This window comes from Protomyctophum parallelum (genome assembly GCF_964188405.1).
Source record: "Protomyctophum parallelum genome assembly, chromosome: 4".
Classification (NCBI taxonomy): domain Eukaryota; kingdom Metazoa; phylum Chordata; class Actinopteri; order Myctophiformes; family Myctophidae; genus Protomyctophum; species Protomyctophum parallelum.
In genome coordinates, this window is record NC_139700.1 from 22,434,307 (window position 1) to 22,459,058 (window position 24,752).

The following is a 24,752-nucleotide window of genomic DNA, read 5'->3' on the forward strand; positions in this document are numbered from 1 at the left end:
CGAGTCTCACTAGTGAAAGACTCGCTAATGCACTGCCTGGACCAGGGATAGTTTTAATTGTAGGCTATTGCTTTGACAATTATAATTATTTTAGATTCTTATTCTGCTGGAATGTGTATTATCTTCTGTTAGAAGTTCTGCTCTGTTATTTCGTTATCCTATTATCCTCATATGCTTTTAAAATGTACATGTGTGTGTTTTATTTTATGCTTGTTGAAAGTGCTACAGGTCTACAAATAGTTATTTTTATTATTATTTATCATCATCATTTATAGTTGATTTATTTGCAACACTACGCTGCTCACTAGCGATCCTAGGTTTGGAACGCAGCCACTTCAACCGGAAGTGGATGTCATGTGATGAGACCATTTTAATAAACACGGAAGTATTTATAATTTCTAGTTTTGCTGCAGCTTTGATCCTAGGCTTATATCCAGCATCATTCTATACTTATATCTTATATGCTACAGTTTTGGTATTTGGGATTCATGCGTATTGCGTAGGCATATGCTATAAAATTATATAGTGTGACAGAAAAAGCGACCGTCGAAGCTGTAAGGTAAAAAGGCTAATTTCGTTTTCTGGATGCATAGCAATCTTTCAGAATGCGACATTATGAAAGATCTAGTTGCCGAAGCGGTTTTAGCATGCATGCTTTATATTGTGTATTTTCAAAATGACAAATTACTCACTGATCAAGGTAGCCCACCAAGCAGAACCCAATGGTACTGAAGTTTCTGACATTTTTGACGACACAGACCATGGGGTCCTGTTCCAGCAGTGACCAGTATCCTGCCACCTGGTACGCGGACATAATAAAACATAAACACCGTGTTTACGGCCTGTCTGCGCTCTTTGACGACTTTTTTTCGTGTGAGGGCTTCTGAATCTGTGAACTATAAGTACCTATACATGCCGCTGCGAATATCTCCTGTGGCGCGGAAGCCATTAAGTATTTTGTTTGACCGATTTGGTCGCTTTGATTCTTCTCTTCCTTCCTTATTTATTGACACCTCATTGTACCGCCTATCTGGCTAGCTAGTGGCGCTATAGCTATGACAGAGCAGATCAGAGGCAGGGACGTAGCCGCACAAGCCAACCGCACACCGGGAGGCGGTACAATAAACGGTAAACAAACAAGAAGAAATAAAGCGACCAAATCGGTCAAACAAAGTACTTAACGGCTTCCGCGCCACAGGAGATATTCGCAGCGGTTTGTATAGGTACTCATAGTTCACGATTTCAGAAGCCCTCAAAGGAAAACAGGCCGTCAAACGGCGCAGATATGATGTTAGTGAGCATATTTATGTCCGCGTTCCAAAATTCCCATACGAAAATATGAACAGGGACCCTACACAAAGCGACATCACCCAGTAGCCATGGGGTCCTATTCCACCTCTACCCTGCCACCAGGTACGGAAACATAAATAAACATAAATACGTCGTTTCTGCGCCGTTTGAGGGCTTCTGTTTGTTTCAGTTATTCTGAATGTGTGAACTATAAGTACCTATAAATACCCCTGCGAATTCTCCTGTGCCGCGGAAGCCGTTAAGTATTTTTATTCTTTGTTTGACCGATTTGGTCGCTTTGATACTTCTCTAAAGCCCTCAAACAGCGCAGAAACCACGTTACCGAAGGTATTTATGTCTGCGTTCCAACATTTCCATACGAAAACACATCACCGCACAGGGACCCTACGGGTCAGCCCGGTTCGGTTCGGATTGGGCTGACCCAGGGGGTTCCGAGAGGGGCTACATACATACATACGTATACACACACACCTAGCCCCTCTCGGAACCCCCTGGGTCAGCTCGATCTATCGTGCCGAACCGAACCATGGGGTCCCTGTTCGTTAATGTGTTTTCAGAATCACTCAAACGCTGCAGAAACGCCGTTTCCGAAGGTATTTATGTTTATTTATGTTTGTGTACCAGGTAGCAGGTTAGCGGTGGAATAGGACCCCATGGTGTGGGTCTAAAAAATGTCAGAAACTTCACTACCATTGGGTTCTGACTTGTGGGGCTAATACACACCGCAACTGGTTCTGACCCACATCAAGTGACCTTTTGACCAATGTGGCCCAAAATGAGTTCGACACCCCTGCTCAGAGCTGCTGTAATTAAAAAGCTATGGACCAGAGCTACTAAAAAACTAAACTTGCACTTGCAGCATTTTCATCATGGTGGAGCCCACAGCATCTGGACAGTTCTGTAACAGGATGCTCAGCATGGTGAACTCAGAAGATGTTAATGCCATCATCCAGGCCCAGAGACATATGTGAGTACTGTTAATTCTTAGCCCTATAACGGCTCTTGTTGTTTCATACAGTATAAGTATTTCACATACAAGAGCCATAGAACGGTCTGCTTAACTTCTGTTCGGGTTCCAAATTGGTGGCCTAAATGTGATAAATGCTCCGTTTGTACTCGCCCATTAAATAATTCCAAAGATGTCCTCTAATTTTATATCCATGTGAAAGTTCTGGCACAAAACGTGTATTTAGTCAATTATCTTCACTTTTTCACGAGATGCACACGGACGTCTTTCTCTCCGGGCAAAGGGGCCCGGAATGATCGCTGGACTGATTTTACGAATACGTCCTGTTTACAGCAGACGTCATAGTCGACCATATTTCACTCCACGTCTTTGGAATTATTTAATGGGTGAGTACAAACGGAGCATTTATCACATTTAGGCCGCCAATTTGGAACCCGAACAGAAGTTAAGCAGACCGTTCTATGCCTCTGATACATGAAAATTTACGAAGTTAATTAAATGATCACAGGCGTTCTAGGTCTATGTTAATTCTTTGCTGTGACAATATCACTTACACTCTGCAGAAAAGGACAATTTAATCTTGGTCGGTTCACGTGTATCCTGAGGACTTTAACATTCTTTTTATGTTTAACCCTTATATCCAGAGCCTAAAATCAACTTTACACCCCGAGAAGCACCTTAATTGTCTGTTATCGTCTGTTGGGTGGAAACCTTGTGTCAAAAACGCTTAATGTTCTTTGAAAAAAGAATCTGTGTTCAATGGATCCAAGTACACATAGTTATTATTTAGTCACGATGTTGTTAATACTTTTCAATGGCTCAATATTTATAAAACCTTAAGACAGACTTTAATGTTCATTAAAATTAGGCATCTATGCATCTACAACCTCACACCGAGTTGCATCACAGCAAGAGATTGTAGATCGGCTATTTGTGCTACCTTTGTGTGACACTGTAGTATGTTTGACAAAGTAGGTCATTAATTTACGCAAAAACATAAAAAGTTGAATGATGGAGATGCAGGGTTTCTTCCCACCACGACATTATGATCATCTTTCTATTAATTAACACTTTTCTGAATCGTTCTAATAAAAACAGGCTGGACCGGTTTGAGAAAACCAATGAAATGCTGATAAACTTCAATGGACTGTCCAGTGTGCGGCTACAGCAGATGAATGAACACTTTTTGCTCCACACTCGAACCCTTGTGGAGATGAAGAAAGATTTGGACAGCATTTTCAGAAGAATCAGGTCTGGTGCACCTATAAACACAAAGAAACCTGTTACCCATGTTCAACATCATCTTCATGTAAATTATTTCACATTATAAGATGGTACCATTTTTGTCCACTCACCTTGCATCTCCGAGTGACAGTTCAGAAACCTGCCTACCAATATCAATCAATCAATGCGGATTCCAAACGAATAGAAACTACAGCAGTATGCTAAAATAGAAGCCATTGTTCTGCAATGCAAGGAAAAAAAAGGATTCGGGGCGCCTGCTGGCCAAGTGGTCCAGGCGCATACCACATATAGGCTTTGGCCTGACAGCACGTCATGTGTTCGAGTCCCGTTCATGACTCCCCTTCTCTCTCTCCCTCTTTCCTGTCTATCTTCACTTGATACTATCAATAAAGCCAAAAACAAATCTAAAAAAAAACAAGGAAAAAAAAGGGGGAAAGGTTTAAAATCGTTTTAAATTACCAAACTTGCCTAGTGATGAGCAAGGTTTCTGACTGCACAACCCAACTTCAGACGTAAAATGAAGATAAGGTTGAAAATGGGTGACGTTCTCCTTAGCATCTGTATGCAATCACCTCTTCTCGCCATTCTGACAAATTGTGTTTTCCTTTAGGACACTGAAGGGGAAGATTTCTAAGCAGTACCCAGATGCTTTTAGCAGTAAGTGTGCTTAATTATCATATCGTCACTGACGGGTGGAAACCTTGATATGTCCAAAACTGTTATTTCAGGAAATGGCTGATCCAATGGATCCAGTTTTGTTTAGTCACAAGCTCTTGCTAATACTTTTCATTGGTTCAAAATGTATAAAAAGTCACAAAAATAGCAGATCTACATGTTTACGTGTTGAAGTTGTGAACTTGTACAGTAGAAGTGCTATTTTAGCTACTATTGTGACAAAGCCAATCATTTACGGAACAACATAAAAAGTTGAAGTATGATGATATCTTACCCACTTGAAGTGCATCAGTCTTCTAAGTCTAAATAGAGATCGTTTCTCCATTTTGGTCAGATATCCACGAGTCACCCATCCTGGAGGATGACGATGATGAGTTTGACCCTATGCCCCCGAGCATTGCCACGACGATTGCCACGGCCACCTCGGAGCAGAGTACAGAGTCCTGTGACACCAGTCCGGATGTGGTGTCCCCCACCGTCAGCCCATGCTCTGAAGACCTCTCTCAGGAGCCACCCGACACACCCACATTCGATGTCCCAGAGACAGATGTGCTGAGGCATGAGGGCCCTGACTCAGTCCCTGCAGAATAACGTCTGAGTTATACCTAGTTGCTGGGTGCTGCACAACGAAAATGGCAGATCTGCAAGCTCACAATGCTTGGTGAGCTTGTAGATTGTCGTAAAACAGACTGCTATTTTTGGTGTATGACCCCTACTTGCAACACAAGTATCCCCCGTCTCATTTTTCTAAATAATGCACTGTGTGGTGCCTGATGAAAATGAACAATGATGCGTGGACATGGCATTTCCCACAGTCCCAAAAAACGGAACTCCAAAGCTAACTATTTATAAGTCAGAGGTCACTTTGTATATTTTATTGTATTGCTGTGTAGATACAACTGAGAGGCTGTTCCTTTTTTTTGTGAGTGATATTTGAGTTTTTCTGTTAACAGTAATACTGGACATCCCATTGTGAACGAACTTGTTTCTGGAGCGCGCAAGTACACTACTAACTAATGTCTATTACAACTGGTGGAACTGCGCAGCCTGGTATTCCTAATTTAACCAAGTAAATGATGCTTAAACGGTTTTAATCCTAACCTTATTCCAAACCTTAACCTCAGTAAAAGTATGCCTAAACCTAACCCTATTCCTAAACTTAACCCCAGTAAAACTATGCCTAACCCTAAACGTATTTTTAACCTTATTCTCAGTTAAACAAAATAAACAATACAAGAACCGCCGCACCGAGCGGTCGGCGTGAGGTCGATGGAAAAAAGCTGGTGCGAGATGGAATTGGGGCGACCGTACCTGTTACCATCACAATAAGGAACCCTAACATGCATACATACAGTACATACATGGTATCAAGTACGGTCGCCCCTAAACCATCTTGCCCCTCGATTTTTCCGCCGACCTCATGCCGACCGCTCGGTGCTGTGGTTCTTGTATTCTTTATTTTGTTTTACTGAGAATATTGGTCAGAAATATGTTTAGGGTTAGGCATAGTTTTACTGGGGTTAAGTTTAGGAATAGGGTTAGATTTAGGCATAGTTTTACTGAGGTTAAGGTTAGGAATAAGTTTAGGTTTAACCGTTTAAACATAATTTACTTAGGTTACTGTGTGTGTGTGTGTGTGACGTGTGTCTTAACCCCACCATCGCATGAGTAAGTAGAGAGGGCTGCTCAGTGGAGTGCATATCTCTGCCAGCGATTCCCTGACGTTATATTGATCATGACTTTTATTATTGACGTATTTGGGCAAGAAGATCAGTCACGTGGTCAATTCACAAAATATGAAAAATATTCACACAATATTGCAGTGGCTTGGGAATTGGAAGCGTCCCAGTTCCATCTCCCCTGGCTCCTGCCGGCGTGTCGAAGTGTCCTTGACAACTGTACCCCCAACTGCTCCAGATGAGCAGGTTGGTGCCTTGCATGGTTTCTTCTTCTTCTGCTGTCTGTCTGTGTGAATGTAATCCACATTGTATGATGTAACGCACTTTGGGTAATAGGGATGGCACTAAATAAATGCACCATTTACAATTCACCATTAGTCATAAATCTTCAGGGATTTACATCCTTGACCTACTGTACTGGCAAGTCTGGCAAGCACGCACAAGAAATATGGCACCGATCGACAGAAATGTAATATAAATCTGTAAAGTCTAACTGAATATCTGACATGCTGCAATTTGGTGGCCAAAGGTTGGCATTCAAAGATACATGCAAGCTCAACTTTGTACACCTACTTTGTTTTTGTTTAATAATAGTGTTACGGTTTTCCTAACCACCACTCGCATCAGACACCTTTTGAAAAATTGGAAATTGTTTTGTTAATGCCAATGAGATGTCACAGATTTAGCTCTTGTTGCACTATATACAAGAATTAAGTTGTATAATACTAGCCTGGTTTCCAGCCCATAGACCCAATATAATACAGTTTGTTACATGTTTTCTTTACCCAAAACTTTTGTCCACCAATATCTATACAATATAGGCCTACAGGACCCGAGTAACTCATCTGTTACAGACTGTTGTAGTCAATGACTTGGAGATTCCAACAAATTTTCCTACCCAGTCAGCACCAGATAAATTGTGTAGACCCAGGAAAATTGTGTAGGCCCAGGAAGAATGTCATTTTTTGCCCCATCTGACACAAGCGCTGATGAAACCAGACTCTTCAATGGTGTGTTCTCTTTGAACAGATTGCCTCCACAGTGCAACTCAATCAATTTACATTGCTTGAGAGCATTTTCTCTTGACCTCAATGAAATCTCTCCTGAGAGCTGATAATGTTCTTTCCTTGAAGACCTGGAAGCTGTTGAGGTACTGATTCACTAGACCAGAAAGATGAGGTGTGGTAGTGACTAGTCGGTCCAGAGCTACTGAGTCCAACCATCCCACCATGTCCCTTTAGCTTCTTGATTTCCTGCTCAAGGGCTTGATCTGTGAAGAGATGAGTGAACGGTATCTCTGACTTTGCCACCACAAATTCACCTGACTTCAGTGCGTTCCATGTTTCTGGGTCATCCTGTTCAAGAGTGTTCATTTGGGCATCAGTCGAGCATATTTAAGGTGATCACGACCAAAGAAATACTTGATGAGTTCCTCTAAGGATGACAAGTAGCCCTCCCAGTCACCTGACCGACGGCGACAACAGAAAGACAAAGAGAAAAGAGAAAGACAGCAGCAGCCTGGCTGATCTTGGCCGTACTTTATTTAGCAGCAATATTTGCTACACTTGGGTCTGAGGCACCTTACTTTGAAAATAGCTGATCTACAAGCTCAAACTACAACCTTGTAGATCAGCTATTGTTGGCTAAAGTTCTCCTTGGAAAAGGGATGCTATGGTTCAAGTGGTTTAATGTAAAAAAAAGAAAAAAGTTCCTATCCCACAATGATTTGGTGGGCCCATGTATAGTAACTCTGAGGACCCCCTAGGGGTCATGGGCCCCCTGTGAAAGACCCCTGGTATTGGCTACTACTATTTCTTTATATCAGAGCCCAGCTACAAATACTTTTATGCTTCATTTATGATCTAATTTGACAATATTCTGGAGCAGGAGCAGAGCAAGGAATGTAATGAGAACTGGGATAGGCCCAGGGGTCAGTCCGGGAGGTCCCAAGTAGGGTGGCCAGACGCCCGGTTTCACGCCGGACAGTCCGGTTTTAGACCCACCTGTCCTCCTCCCACCTCAACCTCTGGCCGGACACATAATTGTCTTTTGTCGGTTTTTTGTGATATACAGTGCTTGTGTCATTTACTGTCATTTACGTCGTCTGCCTGGGTATTAAAATCTTATTAATTAAAAGAGAGGCGAGTGGAGACGTTCAGAGTGTTGCCATGTCCGCTTAATTATAAGCGACTTTGGGCTTGTTTTATATAATAGGCTACTAAGCCTAGTTCTATTCAGATTTTACAGAGGCCAGTTTCGAATTGCAGCCACCCGTAGGTGCCCTTTGAGAGCGGTTTTGAAGGAGTCAAGGGATTCACATGTCTTAATGACTGTTGGTAGGGCGTTCCACATTTTGGTGGCATAGGAGCGAAAAGAATTTAGTCCCTTGTTTGTGCCGAATCTGGGTTGTACATGGTTTGTTGCACTCCCTCTGGTGTTGTGGGTGTGGACTTCGTTTACATTAAGGAAGTATTTAGACAGGTACATGGGTATCTTGGTGGTGTAACGAATCTTGTGGACCAGACCCATTGCAAGATGCTGTACTCTGTCGTCGACCCTAAGCCATCCCAGCCTGTCAAAGTGGGCAGGGGTGAGGTGGGTTCGGGGGGTGAGGCCAAGTAGTAGCCTGACCAGTTTGTTTTGGGAGGTCTGGAGCCTTGTTTTAAGGGCCTTTGAGGTGCTGTGGTACCAAGAGGTGGATGCATAGTCAAAGAAACCTTGTATGAGGGCTCCTGTTAAGGTCTTCAAGGTGTTTTTGCTGACCAGTGAGGAGATCCTGTAAAGGAATCTTGTTCTTTGATTGACTTTTTTGATTACGTTGGTGGCCATTTTATCACCGGAAAGATTGGCCTCCAGGATGAAACCTAGGTAGGTAATTTGATCTTTTCGTGTGATAATATTGTCACCCAATAGCTTTAAGCTTGTTAACCAGTATGGAGTGGTTCACGGTGTCAAAAGCCTTTTGGAGGTCCAGCATGACCATGCCGCAGTATTTTCCAGCGTCCACCTCGTGTTTGATGTGGTCGCTCAAATAGAGGAGGCATGTGTCAGTGGAGTGGGATGTTCTGAAACCAATCACTTTAGTATAGTTAATGCAGAGATAAACAAACCAAATATGCCGAAATGAAAAACTACATTTAATGAGCAATGGAGCAAGGAACTCGACATCATAAAGAAAGGGAGGCTGTGTGAACATATAGGCTACTGGCATCATTCTATGTCCCACACCGATGACCATAAAACTGTATAAAAAACCCACAAGAAAGAGATTAAACATAAAACATATCTAAACATGAAATAAAATAAATTGATTATAAAATGAATGGCCTTTGTGGTACCCTATAATTTAAAAATGTTAATTGAATTAGCAAATATATGTTCTCTGTGGACATAATGCTGGAGATGATGGTGGTGAAAATCAGGTGCAATAGTAGTAGTAATAATATTATTAATATATGGGGGGGGGTGGGAGTGGGGGGGGGGTCGGGGGAGCGAGCCCCGCAAAAGTGTCCTCTTTCTGAGGTCTTGCAGGTGGCCACCCTAGTCCCAGGTGAGGAGAAACCCCTACCAAAAGTCAAAAAATATTTTTTTGACCACTTTAAAAGTTTAAGAAATCAACTCAGAATGTTTTAAAACATACTAAACAATTCTAATATTATAAAAATCGGACATTAACTGGCTGGCATACTGTTCTGGGAGGTCCCAAATAGATGACCCCCCCAGAAACGGGGTGGGGGTCGGGAAAACTTGAACCCCATCAATTTTAGCACAAAAATCCTACGGGAGCTGTTTTTTTTTACACCTGATCGTACCACACTAGTAGCCTGAACAGTTTGTTTTGGGAAGTTTGAGCCTAGTTTTAGTAGCCAGGAGGGGGCGCTAAGTGAACATGGAAGCGGTTTGAAACCAGATCCGTGGGTCAAAGTTGACACTACCACAACAAGATAAGAAGCAAATATTCGAATGAAGTTAGCCTGCTGTTCTGTAGCCGGTGGATTTCAGATGTTATTCCATGTAATCAATCGTGGAATAAACAGTCTCCAAAGGATTAAACGTTTGTCTGAGCGTTATACCATACAAAGTTATCTCTAATGTACGTACTTTCATCTGCCATATGGTTTGTTTAAAAGGCTAATTTGGTTAGCACTTATGGGCGACGTCAGCATGGAAGTAGAATGATGGCAAACAACAAAACTATGGTGTTAGAAATGAGTCGTCATACAAAATAAAATAGTCAGCCCGGTGTAGCGTTGCCAAAATTCACGTTTAATGAGAGATCATCATCCACTGTTGTCAATATGAGGAGACTGACCAAGAAGAAAGCTCTGAGTTTAGTTAAAGAGCTGGATGCATTCCCCAAGGTTCCTGACAGCTACGTGGAGACCTCCGCAGCAGGGGGTACAGGTAACAACTATTCTAAACAGTTACAGCACCTTTCCAAAAAAATATATCACGGGAAAGTTTGTTTGTTTCCATAATTCCATTAAAAAAGTTTAACTTTCATAGATTATAGATTCAATGCACACAACTTAAATGATTTCAAGTATTTATTGGTGTATCTGATTCTTTACAAATTGTTTTTGGCTTCCAGCTCATAAAACCCACTAAAACAGAATTTCCAAAAATGTGAATACTGTGAAGAAATCACCATTTACTCCTCAGTTTTTGCAGAGAATGAATGTTTTAATATGAATGCCATATTCAGAAATGAGGATCACATCTAATCAATGAAAATATGGTACTTTCAAAACAGAAATGTCAATCTTCAATACTTGGTTGGGAAATGGGAATACCTTTGCCTTCATCACTGCCTCGATACGCTGTGGCATTGAGGCAATCAGCCTGTGGCATTGCCCGGGAGTTATGGAAGCCCAGTAAAGTGTGCATTTAGTTTGGGAATCAAGGTTCAAGGGTTTGGAGGAAGAGAATCCAAGCTGCTTGAGGTCCAGTGTGAAATATCCACAGTCAGTCATGATTTGGGGTGCAACAGTCTACCAGAATGTTTTAGAGGACTTCATGATTCCTTCTGCTGAGGATCTGTATGGAGATGCAGATTTCATCTTCCAGCAGGACCTGGCCCCTGCCTATACCGCCAGAAGCACCACAACCTGGTTTGATGCCCATGCCATCACAGTGCTTGACTGGCCACTGTGGCCAGCCAACTCGCCAGACTTAAACTCCATTGAGAATCTATGGGGTATTCTCAAGAGGAAAATGAGGGGCACCAGACCCAAAAACAAAGAAGATAGCAAGCATCAAGGAAACCTGGGCTTCCATAACTCCTGGGCAATGCCACAGGCTGATTTGCCTCAATGCCACGGCGTATCGAGGCAGTGATGAAGGCAAAGGGATTCCAAACCAAGTATTGAAGATTAACATTTCTGTTTTGAAAGTACCATATTCACATTCATGCTCTGCAAAAACTGAGGAGTAAATGGTGATTTCTTCACAGTATTCTAATTTTCTGAAATTCTGTTTTATGAGCTGGAAGCCAAAAATGTGTAAAGATAAACAAATAAATACTTGAATTCATTTGCGTTGTGTGCACTGAATCTATAATATATGAAAGTTAAACTTTTTGAATGGAATTAGTCTGGGTTTCGATGGGCGCTGATAGCCGTCGTTTGTTTTACCGGCTACTACTAGTAGGGTGCGGTTATATAACGTCACAAAAACTATGATAAACCTAACCTAACCTCACAAAAACTATGCCTAACCTCAGTAAAACTATATACCTAAACCTAATACTTACTTGTAAAACAAGCGCTCCCTCATCGACTCCCAGGCTCTGCAAAAAAGATTTTATTAAACTCGATGTAAAATGCCATGTTGTGTTTTCTCTCCAGTGTCTTTGATCGCATTCACTTTCATGGCTGTTCTGGCCTTCTTGGAATTCTTTGTGTACAGAGACACATGGATGAATTATGAATATGAGGTGGACAAAGATTATAGCAGGTAAACAGAATTGCTCGTGAGTCGTGATCTGTTTTTGCTTTACACAATAGCACTTACCGGTGGTATGCTTGTGGTGGTTACACATCTGTATAGACTAGACTGGAATGGGAAGGAACTTGAATTAATGGTGTATTTAAGTTTAAGTTTTTCCAACCTAATTATATTTCACTTGCCTTCACAGTAAACTAAGAATAAACCTTGACATCACAGTTGCCATGAAATGCCAATGTAAGTGGATTTTAAGGATTTTCTTTATAACTGCCTATAATATAGGCAGGATACTGTATCCCATTAGCTGCAAATTATTGTTACATTAAACCATAAACTCGCCAACATTTCAGCTGTAAGGCAAGCTTGAATTAGGCTATCCTCTTTCAATCTGCAAAGCATTTGTTTAGTTTTGCACAAAACACACCTACATTTGGCCATAGCCAAATGTGCTGACCTCAACACATTTTGTGCTGACATCATCACATTTGTGATGACGGCAATGGCTGTTTTTAGGCCAAGGAGTGTTTTTTGTGCAAAACAAATGCTTGGAATGGATTCCGAATAATGAAAACCACCTAGTTTGACATTACACAATTGTCACATTCTACTTAAAGCATGATGAAATTTGGGAAATTTTGCCTTACATTGGTTGTTTATGGTCTGGTATATAAAAATGGCCATAACTTGTTTTCGCGATGTTTTCGGCAGAGCAGGCCTCTCATTCTGTGGACCTTAATGACCAAGTGAATAGAGACACAAATAAAAAGTACGGCACGACATCACAGGTTAATCCTTAACCGTTGAGCTTTTGGGCCTGTGGCTGCCCGGCTAACAGTGGATTGTTATGAAACAAATGCTTTGCACATTGAAAGAGGATAATTGAAGCTTGTCTTACAGCTGCAATGTTGGGGAGTTAATTTAATACAAGTAGGACAGACTTTTCAATTTACATTGTTGTCATACCTCGCTCAGCTATACGACACTTTGTTTGTGGCTGAATGCAGTTGTAGGGGCCGATGTCCTTGATCTGGCAGAGACCATGGTAGCATCCGATGGTATAGAATATGAACCAGTGAGTATGCCTTTTGTGCACTGATTGTATGCACCCTCTAATAGATTAATTTATACATGTCTCTCTATTCTGAGCTGGGAAAATATTCAGTGTAAATAGCAGATATACTAGCTCATAACATGTCGTGAGCTTGTAGATCTTCAATTATTAATTATACCGTAAGAGATTTTGTGTTGAAGAAAAATGAGAGACTAGAGTAAAACAGTGCAACCAAACATACCACACCAGCGTTTGTAGTACCATGTAGTATGCATTTCTGGATTTAAATGATGTGATTTTCTTTTTTTTTAGGCCCATTATGAGCTTTCACCTCAGCAAAAATTTTGGCACAAGTAAGACATTCTCGTTTACTTTCTTTAGAGATGTATCCATGGTAAGAATCTGCAAGGTCAAGAGAGTTTTCCTCAGTGTGAAAAGCAATTAGTGAGTGAAGGGTGCCTAAATTGAAAATGCCACTTTATTTATTTAATTGCTTCTTTTGGCCTACTGGCCGGGAATAAGAATATGTTTCTTTTTGTTTTGTTTGTTTGTTTTCTAATCGAATCCTGGAAGACACAATGAGGAGACACATTTCATATAATGTGCAAATGTACAGTGACAAAGAGTACCACAAAGGAGGGGGAAGTATCCTCTCTCTGAGCCTTCACCCCGTGTCCCACTAATTCTTATACCAGTTGGCCGTGCCTCCCCTTTCCTCTGGCCCCCACACCCACCTCCTAGGTGGATAGTCTGGTAACGGCGGTTACTCCATGGTGGGAAATAAATATTTCCACGAGTGCAAGAAAGCCATGAGAGACACCACCAAGCACGCTAAAGCGTGCACGTTGCGAAGTTCGGTAGAGCCGATTCGGCCCCGTTCAAGTTATATGGGCAGAATAGTAACTGGTATAAGAATAACTTATTCGCCCCTGTCCTTCACTGTTAGGACCCTGCTGCACATCCAAGAGCGTTTAAGAGAAGAACACTCACTGCAGAATGTTCTCTTCAAGACCACCATGAAAGGATCTCCTACTGCTCTGCCTCCCAGGTTTGTGTGTTGTCTCCGCCAGGCCGAAAGACATTGGCCGAGACTGTTTTTCACCCTGTCCGTCCGTCCGTCCGTCCGTCCGTGTGTGTTTGTGTTTGTGTCCATCTGTGAACAGCTAATCTCCAGCCACCGTTGGCTTGATCACAGCGAAACTGTGAGCACACACTCCCTGGATGCCAGAGCATTCTTTCTTTCACATGGACCTGTTATAGAGCCACCAGGAGGCAGATCTTTTGACTATAGTACTCCTACAGATTTATTCCAAACATCACGCAAATCTGTGAGATTATATTCAGCTATAGTGTAGATTTTAGTCTTACACAAACATTGAATTCCCATTGACAATGAATGGAGAATTTACATCATATGTAGACGAGCAAATTGGCTATTTTTGTCCTAAACAAAGTTCCCATATTGTCAATTCCCATTGACAATAAATGGATGATGTACGATGATAAGAGCGCCCCTCACTTTACACGGGTGTGATTTTTCACAGATTCCATCTTGAATGGCAAAATCTTGTGCTCTGAGGAGACCTTTTTCTAGTTGAGTTCCGCTAAAGCAGGGATTCTCAACCTTTCTGAGGTGTGCTGGCCCCTCCTATATACAGCTTTTGTCCCCAAGTTTCAATATTTGCCATTGACAATGAAAGGAGAAATTAGGTCAAATGTCTGCTAATTCTTGTCCCCACACGTCTCATATTTGCCATTGACAATGAAAGGAGAAATTAGGTAAAATGTCCACCAAATATGTAAATCTAACCAACCAATCACATAAATTCAGTTGTTCATGAGATGATGTATAGTGATAAGAGCACCCCTCACATCACACGGGTGTGATTTTTTGACAAGACTATTATATCCATGGGACCCCAATCTACACTGTTAATATTTAACTTTGAGAGTGTACAGTGAGTGTACACATGGTTGTAGCCCAGTCGGGCCCATATTGGTCCCTGGCATAGTATTAAAAGGATAGAGACTGAACTGGCGCGAAGCTCCGCCCCCTCCGCTATTCATGTCAGTGGAAGTTGCTCAGTGGCGTTTTGAAGCCACCGGAGGGTCTATTTCCGCCTTTTTGGGCGCACTTCTGCATTTGACCTCCAAATTTTGGAGGTCAAATGCGGAAGTGCAACCGAGCAACCGAGCTCAATGTTAAACCGGGCTCAGATCGTTGAACCAATAAGATCCACCGCCTGTTTTAAACTAGCAACCTGCCCTTCTAGACCATGAAATCATACAGGCTGGCCAGGCCAGAGACCAATCTGTGATGTTATGATATATGACACCATTACCATACTACTACGTGATATGATGCCTCGACACACACACACACACACACACACACACACACACACACACACACACACACACACACACACACACACACACACACACACACACACACACACACACATACATATACATATACACATATACATACACACACATATACAAACACTTTGGAATTTGTAGATTTAAGATGAACGTCTTGGTAACTTTTACTTCCTGTTATTGTTTCTCCCAGAGAGGATAACCCCAGTCAGCCGCTGGAGGCCTGCAGAATACACGGTCACATTTATGTCAACAAGGTTGCCGGAAACTTCCACATCACTGTGGGAAAGTATGTATCTACAGTATATCAGTATAATTAAGTTCATCAAATTAATATAGGTACTACTAAATGCATTTGAATGTATTTTAAATGTTACGCTGAATAATAATTGTTAATATCCTAATCCCTTTATTAATAAACTTGTGACTATTATGTGCTATTTGAGTGATGAGGTTTACAGTATACTACTGGTGAGAGTGCAGATATTCAATGTCATCATCAAAGTTTCCCACCCCTGATCTATATATAATAGTCAAACTCTTGAGAAGCATACTGTATCTCTGAAACCAAGCCGTAGCGAATGGAAAACAAATTTAAACCTGTAAAATATGTTACACAGCACCGCACGCACGGTTGATTGAATATTGATTGAGTACTTTATTAGACAGAAATGTAAACGGCACGAGGTTCAGCCAGACATTTGAGCTAATAAAGGATAACACAAACAAACATTAGTTGTAATGGAAAAGAGCCGAAATTGAATGTGTGTTGTAAACTTTCCAGAGCTTGACCTCTGACTTTTTTACCCCACCAGAGCTATCCCACATCCCAGAGGCCACGCCCACCTGGCAGCACTTGTTAATCATGAGAGTGAGTTGATTGATTGATTAATATTAACAGTTTGCAAAAGGTACAGTTATACAATAATGCCCAGAGGGCTTGTTTCCATTTCCTAGGGCCCTAGGTGATGCTTAAAGGTGCACTAAGTCATATTATTTCGTTAATATAACTATTAAATATCTATATTCTGTTAGTAATCAATGCTATATAGAGTAGGCTAAAGCAAGCAATGAACTCTGGGTTATTACTACCTCATGCGCAGGCCCCAAATTAGGCTCTGAGAACCTTATCTGAACAAATGTGTTTGTTCAGTAACAAGGGACCCTCTAAACTCTAAACAGAACCTTATCTGAACAAATGTGTTTGTTCAGTAACAAGGGACCCTCTAAACTCTAAACAGAACCTTATCTGAACAAATGTTTTTGTTCAGTAACAAGGGACCCTCTAAACTCTAAACAGAACCTTATCTGAACAAATGTGTTTGTTCAGTAACAAGGGACCCTCTAAATGTGTTTGTTCAGTAACAAGGGACCCTCTAAATGTGTTTGTTCAGTAACAAGGGACCCTCTAAATGTGTTTGTTCAGTAACAAGGGACCCTCTAAATGTGTTTGTTCAGTAACAAGGGACCCTCTAAACTCTAAACGGAACCTTATCTGAACAAATGTGTTTGTTCAGTAACAAGGGACCCTCTAAATGTGTTTGTTCAGTAACAAGGGACCCTCTAAATGTGTTTGTTCAGTAACAAGGGACCCTCTAACTGTGTTTGTTCAGTAACAAGGGACCCTCTAAATGTGTTTGTTCAGTAACAAGGGACCCTCTAAATGTGTTTGTTCAGTAACAAGGGACCCTCTAAATGTGTTTGTTCAGTAACAAGGGACTCTCTAAATGTGTTTGTTCAGTAACAAGGGACCCTCTAAATGTGTTTGTTCAGTAACAAGGGACCCTCTAAATGTGTTTGTTCAGTAACAAGGGACCCTCTAAACTCTAAACAGAAATTACATTTTGCAAGAGAACTCATACAGGATACTGACGCAAATAAATTAACAGGGAACTCAATTGGCAACCCACCTGAAAATCTTTTTTAAGATTTATTTTTGGGCTTTTATGCCTTTATTGATAAGACTGAGAGGAATAGGGAGAGAGATGGGGAGGAAAGATCGTCGGGATCGCAACACCTACAACATGCTGTCAGGCTAGCATTGCAGCCTAGGGTCTCCGGACCACCCGCCTGAAAATGTATTTTCTGTTTTATTAAAGAGAAGGGGAAACCCCTGTTACTGAGCATCAAGAGATTTAAGTTTTTTACACAATGTGTTGTGAGCGCGTAGATTTGATCTTTGGCATCTGACTCGTGAACTATAAATCAGGTTTAACACATTTAAATTGTTGTGACATCTTGTATTATAGCCTATAACTTCTCTCACCGTATCGATCACCTGTCGTTTGGAGAGAAGCTTCCTGGGATCATCAACCCACTGGATGGGACAGAGAAAGTCTCCAATGACCGTAGGTTTACTTTATCAAATTTTAAATGAGCACTCTGTCAAATATATATGTTGACAAATTTGTTCTTGCTTACTGTAAATTGCTCTGGATTAAGAGCGTCTGCTAAATGCCTAAATTGTATATCAAAATAGCGCTAAAAGTGGTTCTTTGTAATCATATGGGAATCTATTGTACTTTTGTCTATAGCACCTTTTGTCAATGGTGCTATATCAAACCAGTAGACATGCCTTAGCTAAGTAGAGAACCTGGAACCATGCAGGGGCTAAAACAGGTTCTTTGTTCAACAGCGGTGCTATATACTGTACATCTCAACCATCCCAAATGCTGAATAGCCCCCCAAAACCTTGTGTGTATCCTTTGGCAAGCAGAAATCTTGGCTTTCGTTTCTTCCCTTTTTAGATGACTGAACCTTTCTTATGCCTATGGCTATGCAGCATGAAGGCATTCGCTTCAAAACTAGATTTTTGTGTGAACATTAGTTGCCTGTTAGTTTAGATCTTCAAGCTAATTATCTTGTGTCTTGATGTTGCCAGGAAGCTGATTAAGGTCACATTCTCACCTAATACTTCGGTAGGACTCGATGCGAATGGGCGGAGAAGTTGCGATTCTTGATATTTAATTTGCTGCGGTTTGCCTTCACACTGGCTGTGTGACTGTGTCAAGCGCAGCAAGGAAACGAAGCAGGGAATTTTATCAATGTGTTCAATTCATAAAATACACAGTGAAAGCTATGGTGTTCAAAAATATACTTCGAGTAATAGTCCATAATGCTTTGGTGCACTGCTCCTCCTTGTGGATAGGGGGAGAGCTATTTTACTGAGACAACATGTAGTCCAGGAAGTAAGTGAGCCCAGTGTCCATGACATCAGAGACACTGGGCTCACTGCTAAAATCCAAAATATCTAAAACCACATAGTACACACAAAAAGACCCACAGGAAAGTGTTCTAAATCTTCTAAACGTCATTAACATATATTTTTTTGCAAAAAGGGTGAAATTTCCCTTTAATGATAGTGGATTTTAGATTTGTGTTTTAACCCTTGGAATGCCAGTCCCAATTTTTTTGTTTGGGTAACAAATTGGCATATTTTTAATTCATCGTTTTAACATGCAAGAAAGATCTGGTGGATTGAAGAGATGTTTTTTTTTCTTCATTCATTGCAAATGTATTCTCTCGATTCGCCACCAGATGGCGGGAAAGCACCATCATGCTGATTTTGGCTAAAATAGACGGATCTTCCTAAGTCACTTCCGGTTGAACGATCAACAACATCCTGTAGTATTTTGACCCTAGTCAATAGCTTGGCTGGTCCGGATTGCTAAGCTAATGCTATATTTTTCATAACTAAGTCAAATTAACCTCAAATCAACCCCAAAAGATCGCAAAATATAAAAAAAATTACAGCGACGCACATGGAGACGGCGCGCGTGCACGATAGCGCACGATCACGCGGATTTCGGCCGTTTTTTGGTAAATTACATCCAACATTAGTGATATTAGCGAAAAAATATTATTTTTTGCTCTTTTGACCCCGTGATAACTGATATTGATTGTCATTCCGTTTTTTCCGTTAACGGGAGGTTTAGATTTTTCGATTAAGTCCGTTTTTTCCGTGAATTGTAGGCCAAGGGTTAAGATGAAGTGACTAACCAGCAGCATATATAATACCTCTCTCTCCAGATAACCACATGTTCCAGTACTTCATCACCATAGTGCCCACAAAACTGAACACCTACCAGATCGCAGCAGACACACACCAGTACTCAGTCACTGAGCGGGTATGTTTAGGTTTCAGTAGTCTGTATCTGTATGCATCAGAATATCTTGGTGTACTTGCACTTGTGTATTTAAGTGCACTGTCTGTTCTCTTATGTAGGAGCGGGTAATAAACCATGCTGCAGGCAGCCATGGAGTGTCAGGGATCTTCATGAAGTATGACATCAGCTCCCTGATGGTTAAAATCACAGAGCAGCACATGCCACTGTGGAAGTTTTTCATCAGACTCTGCGGCATTGTTGGAGGCATTTTCTCCACAACAGGTTGAGAAACTCTCACACACAAACATTGGTTTTGCAAACGTTTGCAAATGGGACATTGCATTGACTTACATTCAGTCCATTTCTCTTTACCCTAACCATGGCAATGCTAGGTATGAAACTGCAGTACAATCAAATTGGGCCACCAAGTTTTGTCCCCAATTATGCGTCCCTAATTAATGAACAAATTTGTCCCAAAATGTGGACTATTTTAAGAAAACACACACGCACACACGGGCCATATAGCACATACCCAGGTACCATAATATGTATAGAGTTGAGTTGTATAACTTATTAAAATATTTCTTATCACACATTATCCCTTGCAAGGCCTTCTGTTTTAATGGCGTTGCATCTGTTAATGTAATGTTGTTTGCCTAAACATATATTTTCCCTAATCTTTTGGGTCTGCTCTATACATACAACAAATGTCCAATTCACTGTACAAAAAGAGACTAAGTGAAAAAATAGTACCCCCCTTATAATAAATACTGGCAAACCACCAGTCATTTGAACAAAATGGACACTGGCAAATGCCAGCAGCTGGCATACAGTCTGATGGGAAAGTCTCTCAAACAAAAGAGGGAGATGGTGAATTTCCCAATATTAGGGCTGACATTTCCCATGCACAACAAGGACAATCAATCTGGTATTTATAGAGGTACATGAAATTGAAAATGCCTGTTGCATGAAAAGGCCTTTCTTTATTTTCTGACAGGCATGCTTCATGGGATGGTAGGCTTCATAGTGGATGTTATTTGCTGTCGCTTCCAGTTGGGAGTTCACAGACAAAGGGAGGTGAGTCAACGATGCAACTTTTTATGAAAACACACAGATGTGGGCATGGAGTATTCCATTCCAATTGAAAAGCAACTTGGGACTTTATGTTCTATATTAAATGATAAAACTAAAGAGAATGTCTGTTTAAGCTGCATTAACCATGTTTTGGGCAAACTTTCAAGAACATTATAGCTGATCTACAAGCTCAACATGTGAGTTTGTACTGTATATATATTGGCTATTTCAGCAATTTATACAGCAATAAGGAAGTATATACCGTTTCTGTCAGGCAGAAACGTCATATCTCCATATTCCAACTTTTGATGTTTTTTTTTAAATTAATGCTCTACTTCACCATACAAGAACTCTACTTGCTTGTAGATCAGCTATTGTCACATTTTTTAATCGTTTTTAGAATTATAATAAAGGAACGGTTTTAGACTTCTCACCCGATAGCAACGGAATGAGTGGTTTAATACCTAATGGTTCCTTATGTTTGGCTGTTTCAGGAAGGCCTCCTGGATGGACAGAACAATGGAGAGAACAACGAACAGAACAATGGACCTGCAGATTTGACAGGAAATCACACTCTGGAGGCTGAATCATGAAAACGTTTTTCATGGCTTTCAATGACATAGTCCAAATTGTTTAGATTGGTGCAGCAGACTGCAGGGAAGATCATAGGGGTAAGACAACTCCCCTCTCTGCAGTCTATTTATGAGCAGGCTACATTAAGACAGGCTCAAAACAGTGTCAGTGATGTTACCCATGTTTTAAAATTGAAATGAAGTACATCAGGTTTAAAAGAACGTTTGTACCAGCGTCAACTAAAATGTTGAACGAAGCTCTGAAACAGCATTGACTACGGGTGGTTAGATTAACCATATTGTGTTAGTATGTTGTATGTTGTTTTTCATGGTTTGACTAAAAAAGATGTATGTTGTTTTTCATGGTTTTTGCAGGTGGTAAAAATAGAGAAATGATGAAAAACGACATAGTATGTCGTTTTTAGTATGTCAGAATACAGAATAATAAAAATGCCCCTTTAAAAACACTGATGCTACAAGCAAACACCAACGCTGTGAGGTCTGGGTCCTCCCAGACTCAGCCCTTCTCCTGTCCCGAGTGCCTCTACGCCTTCACATCTCAGGACGTCCTCCACAAACACATGAATAGGAGTCACACCTATTGAGAGACCTACTGCCAGTTTTTCATGGTTTTCGACGATAAAAATATGATGAGACAAATGAAAATCATGAAAAACGACATACTATAGTAAGTACAGGGGCATTCAACTAGATTAGGCCGGGGGCCACAACTGTAGAATCATTGTGTGCGGGGTGGCTCGCACAATTAATGTAATACATTTGTGCACAGTATGAACACAGGGTGGTATATGTATATGCTACCTTAAAATCGATGTAGACCTATTTGACAGTGCATAAACATAATTGACATTGACATTACGAGCGTCAACGAACACCAGCTGGAAACACGCACACCAGCACTGCAGTACTCTAGTCTAAGGTGATTGGTGTCTCTTGTTTCTCTCCAAAAGCCCTTGAATATGTTTTTTTTCATGGTTTTCGACTATTAAAAAAAAAAGATGTCTGTCGTTTTTCATGGTTGTTGCCAATGAAATAGAGAAATTAGGTTTTTCATGGTTTGATGATGCAAAAAAATATGAAAATCATGTTTTTCATCCTTTAAAAAAAATCGTCAAACCATGAAAAACAATATCACAATTTATCATTGCTTTTATCGTCAAACCATTGAAAATGACATTGTAGTAAAAATAAAATGACAAAAAATAGTATGTCAATTTTCATGAAAAAATTATGGAAAAAAAAAAAAACTATTGGAAATGCATTGAGGCGGCCATAACACAGGAAACACAGGACACAAGTGTGTCTTGCGCCCCCCTGGGCGTGTTCCTGGGGGTCTGGATGTTCCAGAGACCACCACATGGTTAATCTCTCATTTCTCTACCGCTTCGGACGTGGGGCGGCTCGCCGGAACCAGGCCTGCACCCTGGCCATGGTCCTGTGGGTCTGGAACTTCCGGGGGCCCCACACGGAGTTGCACTACTCAATTCACACGGGTGTGATTTTCATAATTCAGCTTATACTGTGGACACATTCTGGAACTTTTGTAGTTTTTGAGTTATTTAACTTAAACGCCCAATGAATTCTGAATGGCAATAGCACTTGGCATGCTACTAGTCCTACATAAAACCCCATTCAAACCTATTTAGGTTCATCTTATGGTGGACTTGTTTGCCTGAAAAGGAATCTTTGAAAGGTTTCATAGTTTTAGAAATGTAGTGCTTTCAAATTTGAGAAATGTATAATGGGGCTCAATGGCAGCTCTATGGCACCAAAAAGTAACTTTAACCTAGAAACTCCATTCACACTTTCTATAATTCAGCTTACTGTGGGCACACATGCTGGAACCTTTTACTACAGTGGGGAGGATATAAAGAAATGATGAAAAACGGCGTGCTATAGTATGCAGTACGATATGGGCTATAGCCCATGGTCCAAAATGATGAAAAACGAGGATAAAAAAAAAAACAATGGGCTATAACCCATCGTTTTTTTAATTTTTTTCAAATCCTCAAAAATGATGAAAGACGGCGTGCTATAGTATGCCGTACGATATGGGCTATAGCCCATGGTCCAAAATGATGAAAAACGAGGATAAAAATAAATCTAAAAAACAATGGGCTATAACCCATCGTTTTTTTATTTTTTTCATATCCTCAAAAATGATGAAAAACGGGGTGCTATAGTATGCCGTACGATATGGGCTATAGCCCATGGTCCAAAATGATGAAAAACAAGGATAAAAAAGATATTCAAAAATTCAAAAAAACAATGGGCTATAACCCATCGTTTTTTTCATTTTTTTCAAATCCTCAAAAATTAAGAAAAACGGCGTGCTATAGTATGCCGTACGATATGGGCTAGAGCCCATGGTCCAAAATGATGAAAAACGAGGATAAAAAAGAAAATCAAAAATTAAAAAAAACGATGGGCCCATCGTTTTTTTCATTTTTTCATTTTTTTCAAATCCTCAAAAATGATGAAAAACGGCATGCTACAGTATAGTATGCCGTACGATATGGGCTATAGCCCATATCCTCGCGGTGTATAGGGAATGAGAATGGGTGTTGCGGAGGATGAGAGCATTCCTCTCATCCTCCGCAACACAATGCATTCTCTATGGCAATAGCACAAACTTTGGCATGCTACTAGGCCTACATACTTACACCTAGCAACCCCATTCTAGCCTACTTAGGTTCATCTTACGGTGGACATGTTTGCCTGAAAAGGAATCTTTGAAATGTTTCATAGTTTTAGAAACATAGTGCTTTCAAATTTACAATGGGGCTCAATGGCAAAAATGATGAAAAACGGCGTGCTATAGTATGCCGTACGATATGGGCTATAGCCCATGGTCCAAAATTATGAAAAACGAGCATAAAAAAAAATAATCAAAAATTACAAAAAACAATGGGCTATAACCCATCGTTTTTTTCATTTTTTTCAAATCCTCAAAAATTAAGAAAAACGGCGTGCTATAGTATGCCGTACGATATGGGCTATAGCCCATGGTCCAAAATGATGAAAAACGAGAAGAAAAAAAAAAAAAAAAAAAACGATGGGCTATAACCCATCGTTTTTTTAATTTTTACATTTTTTTCAAATCCTCAAAAATGATGAAAAACGGCGTGCTATAGTATAGTATGCCGTACGATATGGGCTATAGCCCATATCCTCGTGGTGTATAGCGGTGTATGAGAATGGGTGTTGCGGAGGATGAGAGCATTCCTCTCATCCTCCGCAACACAATGCATTCTCTATGGCAATAGCACAAACTTTGGCATGCTACTAGGCCTACATACTTACACCTAGCAACCCCATTCTAGCCTACTTAGGTTCATCTTACGGTGGACATGTTTGCCTGAAAAGGAATCTTTGAAATGTTTCATAGTTTTAGAAATATAGTGCTTTCAAATTTGAGACATTTAACATGGGGCTCAATGGCAGCTCTATAGGCACGTCAAAAGTCACTTTCACCTAGAAACTCCATTCACACTTTTTATTATTCAGCTTACTGTGGAGACACATGCTGGAACTTATTTTTATTTTTATGGTTTGTAGTTTATGAGTTATTTAACTTAAACGCCCAATGCATTCTCTATGGCAATAGCACAAACTTTGGCATGCTACTAGTCCTACATACTTACACCTAGCAACCCCATTCTAGCCCACTTAGGTTCATCTTACGGTGTACATGTTTGCCTGAAAAGGAATCTTTGAAATGTT

General features: G+C 40.7%; 2 protein-coding genes across 2 annotated transcripts; both read left to right on the plus strand.

Annotated features, from left to right (window-relative positions):
* The first annotated feature begins 398 nt into the window (after positions 1-398).
* On the plus strand, positions 399-6,228 carry kxd1 (KxDL motif containing 1). Its single transcript, XM_083763069.1, has 5 exons — positions 399-559; positions 2,171-2,278; positions 3,377-3,529; positions 4,134-4,180; positions 4,533-6,228. The coding sequence occupies exons 2-5, from the start codon at positions 2,181-2,183 to the stop codon at positions 4,787-4,789; spliced, it is 555 nt and encodes a 184-aa protein (XP_083619195.1). The 5' UTR covers positions 399-559; positions 2,171-2,180; the 3' UTR covers positions 4,790-6,228.
* Positions 6,229-9,807: 3,579 nt separating this feature from the next.
* Positions 9,808-22,034, plus strand: ergic2 (ERGIC and golgi 2). The gene is made up of 13 exons (XM_083762415.1): positions 9,808-10,281; positions 11,724-11,832; positions 12,014-12,060; positions 12,828-12,895; positions 13,187-13,227; positions 13,821-13,922; positions 15,450-15,545; positions 16,072-16,127; positions 17,506-17,604; positions 19,286-19,383; positions 19,482-19,644; positions 20,360-20,439; positions 20,931-22,034. The coding sequence occupies exons 1-13, from the start codon at positions 10,176-10,178 to the stop codon at positions 21,027-21,029; spliced, it is 1,164 nt and encodes a 387-aa protein (XP_083618541.1). The 5' UTR covers positions 9,808-10,175; the 3' UTR covers positions 21,030-22,034.
* Positions 22,035-24,752: the final 2,718 nt, after the last annotated feature.